Source organism: Parambassis ranga, chromosome 20 (assembly GCF_900634625.1).
Source record: "Parambassis ranga chromosome 20, fParRan2.1, whole genome shotgun sequence".
NCBI lineage: Eukaryota > Metazoa > Chordata > Actinopteri > Ambassidae > Parambassis > Parambassis ranga.
The window spans coordinates 4230317-4235200 of NC_041040.1; the positions used below are offsets into that span (position 1 = coordinate 4230317).

Sequence of the window (4884 nt, forward strand, 5' to 3'; positions counted from 1 at the left end):
GCCCACTAATCTACTTTGAGCACAGAATGTGAGCCGTGTGCTGGAAGAGGAGCTCGTGACCCATTTAAACATCAGAACTCCGTTTTAGCCTCGGCTGCTGTGAAATGCTGCCGGACCCGTTGGTGGCGGCCGGCCGCTCCCTCGCAGCCTGGATTCCGGTCCCCGCTGCTTCACACGTAGCGCTGCTCTGGAGGGACGGCGGGCCGGGATCCGCCCCATTTACACCCGCAGCTGAAACCCCAGAGAGCCAGGCCGCTATTTCAGCTCCGAGCTGCAGCCTGCCCTGGAGTGCCATGAATGCATCGCAGCCAGATGTGTTCAGAGGCTTTAAACTTTCATGGAAAACACATGACTGCACACAACAGACGCACAACAGCAGGCTAACATAAAGACCAGAAGAAGAAACGACCACACACTAGCCACACGTTTACACATGGACACCGAGGCCTGGACCAAGCAACAGGGGCGTGTCCAAATGAAGCCTAATATCACGTGACCAACGGCAAACGAGGCCCGTTTGTCTGCAATCACGCTGCCTCGTTTTATGCTTCCATGATTTAAAAAAGGCCCGGGACACCGAGAGTGTTAGCGTGATTGCATCGAGGATGGAGCCATCAACAAAGAAAAGTTAAATTATATTAAAAATTAAATTATAAATAGAAATATGAATTGGCACATTTATTTAGACCTCATTCAGGGTATTTCGTTTCTTTATATCTTTATCACAGATTGCTCAGTAAGGAAAGGGTTAAATTCATTTAGGTTCATAAACTGATCTGAGAGAAAACAGGAAACAGGTTGTTGATGTGTACAACCTAACCTGTCAGCTGTGAGCTGTCACTCCTCCTCCTCTTCCTCCTCCTCTTCCTCCTGCTCCTCCTCCTCCTGCTGCGGCCTGTTCACCTGACTTTACCTCAGTGTTTTTGTGCTGACATGTTGATTCTTCTTATTCTGGGTCATCTCTGGTTGCGTCTCTTTGTGTCTTTGCGGCCTCGGTGCCGACTCGGTGCCGCTGCGAGCCCGGGCCGCAGTTAAACTGTCCGGTGACGTCATAACGTGATTTAATGAAATGAAGACGTGCTGCCGTCAGTCTGAGAGCCGAATAAAAACAAACAGGGTCAGACTGGAAGAGTCCGGATCCCGCGGGACCTCCTCATCCTGCAGGCTTCCCCCCATACATGGTTAATGAGCGGCCGCTCCCTGCTGCAGGCTGAGAGCTGCTCACTATTTATTTATTTATTTATTTATTTATTTCAGTTTCCAGGAATCTTTATCTGCCTCCTCATCATCTGATCATTTTATTTACAAAAAACAAGTGTATTTAATATTCGTTATATTAGTGTTCGTGGTTTTGTTTTGTTTTCAGCTGTTTGAATAAATTCATATGAAGAAAAACATTTTTAGAAATGATCCAATTTTTATTCTGAACGAAACCTTAGTTCAGATGTTTTTAGCAGATGATTCTCTCGGTCTGAAGATTCAATGTTCTTTTATTGTTCTTTAGTTCTTTCTGAAATCTTTCTGATTGATCCTCCAGCCTTCATTAATGTATCGAATTCAGGCTGATCGATCAGATCAATGACTTTAGCGACTTGAGCTCCATCAGCGGCTCCAGGGAGCGGAGAGAAAACACAGTCACGACCAGTTCTGTATATTATTATAAAATATTCAAAGATTCTTATTATCAAATATTAAATAAATATTTAAAATGAGAGGCGGGGCCTAAACATGCTTCCTCCCTCTCTCCTCCTCCTCCTCCCCCTGCTCCTCCCCCCCCCCTCCCTCTCTCCTCCTCCTGGTCTGGATCAGTCAGTGGCTGCTGAGGCTGGTGGCAGCTCAGGGACTCTCCCTCATTAATAATGAATGACGTGTGTGAGGAGGAGGAGGAGGACCGTCTCACACACACACACACACACACACACACAGAGGTCTTTTCAAACAGCTTTATTTATTACTCTTCATCATTTGAACAATCTGTAATGTTTTATATCCGCAGGCCTATAATAATCTGTAATCTGCATCGATCTGTCTGCACAGACCCTCTCTGATAGACTTCTATTTTCTCTTTCTAGATCATTTCTGGAATAAATCATTTTTAATTAAACTCTTTTTGTTTTTTTTGCAACATCCCCATAAACAAACAAAGAGACAAACCAACAAACAAACAAACAGAAGTACACGTCTGAGTCAGAAGGCAGTGGAACGTCAGAAATGAACACCCCCCTCGCTTGGTGTACTCTTTGATGCTACGCTTCTGTCCGGACTCTTTAATCTAACACAGCTCTAAAATATATCGGCTAACGTCGTCTATATGGATCACTGCTATGAAAGGGGCGTGTGCTAATGACAACAGTCACATCACTGCAGCCACGGTTTGATTCTTCTTCTAGCTACACTGGCCGTGAAGTCACGTCTTCATATTGCTGTTCAGTAACTGCTAGCTCACTGTTAGCTCACTGTTAGCTCACTGTTAGCTCACGGTTAGCTCACTGTTAGCTCACGGTTAGCTCACTGTTAGCTCACCGTTAGCTCACTGTTATCTCACGGTTAGCTCACCCTTAGCTCACGGTTAGCTCACCGTCAGCTCACCCTTAGCTCACCGTCAGCTCACCCTTAGCTCACTGTTAGCTCACCGTTAGCTCACTGTTAGCTCACCGTTAGCTCACCGATAGCTCACTGTTAGCTCACCGATAGCTCACTGTTAGCTCACTGTTAGCTCACCGTTAACTCAGCGTTAGCTCACCCTTAGCTCACCGTTAGCTCATTTCTCTCACATGGATCTGCTGATGTGGCGCAAACTAAAACTGATTTTAATGTTCTGCTACTTTTCCTTTTACAGCATTTCAGGAAATGAGCTCAACGTCTGAGGACACAAACAAACAAACGGAATGTTTGTCTACACTGACACAGTTCCCCTGTTCACTCTCATTTTCTACCTTTTTATTTATCAAACAATAATCATCATTTAGACCAAATTCTTTGAGGCAAAAGGAGAATGTTGCCACATGCTAACCTGTTAGCTACTAACCTAACCAACCTGATGACCTAACATGAAATATTCTATTGCTGCTGATCGTAAACTAGCTTCTTAGGCTAGCAGGTTAATGTGGCTGTGTGCTGACTGCTACACTGCTTAATGTTTAGCCAACATGACTTACAGAGAAGCTAATCTGACTCCATCAGTTTAGCTAGCATGAAGGGGGGCATAGCTGCTAACCAAAATGGTCGGCTAACTTGGCTTTATTTTTTAGCCTCAAAGTAAACAACCCAAATTGCTGCTAAGCTCAATCTGTGATATAAATTCATGTAAGCTTACCAGACTTAGCATTAGCTAACAAGAAGACTGTCAACCAAATCTTTTTTTAACTTTTTTGTGCTCATTTCCTGAAACATTTTGAGACTCTGAACTGATATCATGCAGTTTAACTTCAGTCCAAAGAAGCAGGCGACTACATCCCTGCACCGCAACGTCAGGAGGGGAGAGGCTACGATCACACCAGGAAGTGGCAGAGCGGGGCTTTGTCTCGTGGCGTAGATTTTACAGGTGGCAGCTAGCATGCTAGCAAGCCGGCCAGCTCAACAATGAAAACACCGAAAATTTCAGAACACAGCAGGCTCAGGACTGACGGGGTCAAAGGTCAGCACCGCCTGCAGAGGTCCAGCTGGTGTGACCGTGGCCCAAACACGAACAAATGTTGCATCGCTGCATTCAGTCCATCGGATCTGACGGCGGCATAAAAAACTGTCCGTGATGAGGAGCAGGCGCCGGGCCGCCGCTCGTCTTATTGATTTTTGTGGCGTTAAGCTGAATGTACCTGAGGCTATGTGGGGACCCGGATGAGGAGCCTGACACAGCGCCAGCAGGCCGCAGTCACACGGCGCCATCAGCGCCTAGCCTACTAGCATCAATAATTCATGGTGGACTTTAATACTGTGTAATTCCACCATTGTAAGCGGGCGAGAATCCATCAAATTTTCATCGTTGTCATCGTTTCAGCTCGGCAGCGTGTTGAATATTTCATGTCATCGACCTCTGGGTCAGGTCAGCGTGTGATTGGATGGCGTCCCAGGAAGGCAAACCGGCCGCCGCGCGGTGATGGAGCAGTAAAAATCCGTCGGGGGTGTGTTCTACTGATGAGTTGGGTCCGTGGATGTTTTTGATGGAGCAGCTGTGGCTCCTTCTCTTTTCTTTTTTTTTTCTTGTGGATTCTTCTTTTCTCAGCCTCTCTTCTGGTTTCCTGTTAAAACGCCAGCCAAGTCAGTACGGTGGGCAGCGCGCTCAGGACCAGCGCCAGGCCCCTGGCGTCGGCAGATCTCGGGGCTCCGTTGCCGCCGCCGCACAGTTCAAACAAACTCCCACGGAAGTTCAGGCTGCGGGACTCCTTCTTCAGTTTGTCCCAGAGGTCCGTCGCCCCCTCGTGGCAGTCCGCCAATGCGAGCGTGGCGCAGGTGTGGAAGTTGTCCCAGTAACTGGCGGGAGAGAAAACACAGCGAGCGTTAGCAGCAGCCGCAGTGGGAGGCGTGTTGTTGTTGAACTTTACTGACTCCATATCAGCGCCATGATGTCATGAATTCATATATTTGATTTAAATGTTGGACTCATATTATTGACCAATGCTACAGCTTCATGTTCCTGTTCACTTCCTGGTCTGCCTCCTTTTAGCCCCGCCCCTTTCCTCCATCCTTGACCCCTCTGTGTATCTGCTCCTGTTCCTTCATCCGTCTTCCTCATCCTCCCCCTCCTCTCTCACACTCTATGTTTTATTCATGCTGAAGCTTCCTCCCTCCTCTTCCTCCTCTCACCTCCTTCCTCCCTCCTCTTCCTCCTCTCACCTCCTTCCTCCCTCCTCTTCCTCCTCCTCTTCTTCCTCATCTGTCCTCTCC

The 4884-nt window shown here is 47.3% G+C and overlaps 1 protein-coding gene across 1 annotated transcript in view; it reads right to left on the reverse strand.

The window, feature by feature from the left end:
- Positions 1-1929: 1929 nt before the first annotated feature.
- The window catches only part of LOC114452885 (neuritin-like), a 10060-nt gene continuing 7105 nt past the window's right edge, over positions 1930-4884 (reverse strand). The window contains exon 3 of the mRNA XM_028432414.1: positions 1930-4470. Within this exon, the coding sequence (XP_028288215.1) occupies positions 4242-4470 (229 nt within the window). The 3' untranslated portion in view covers positions 1930-4241. The remainder of the gene's footprint in view (positions 4471-4884) is intronic.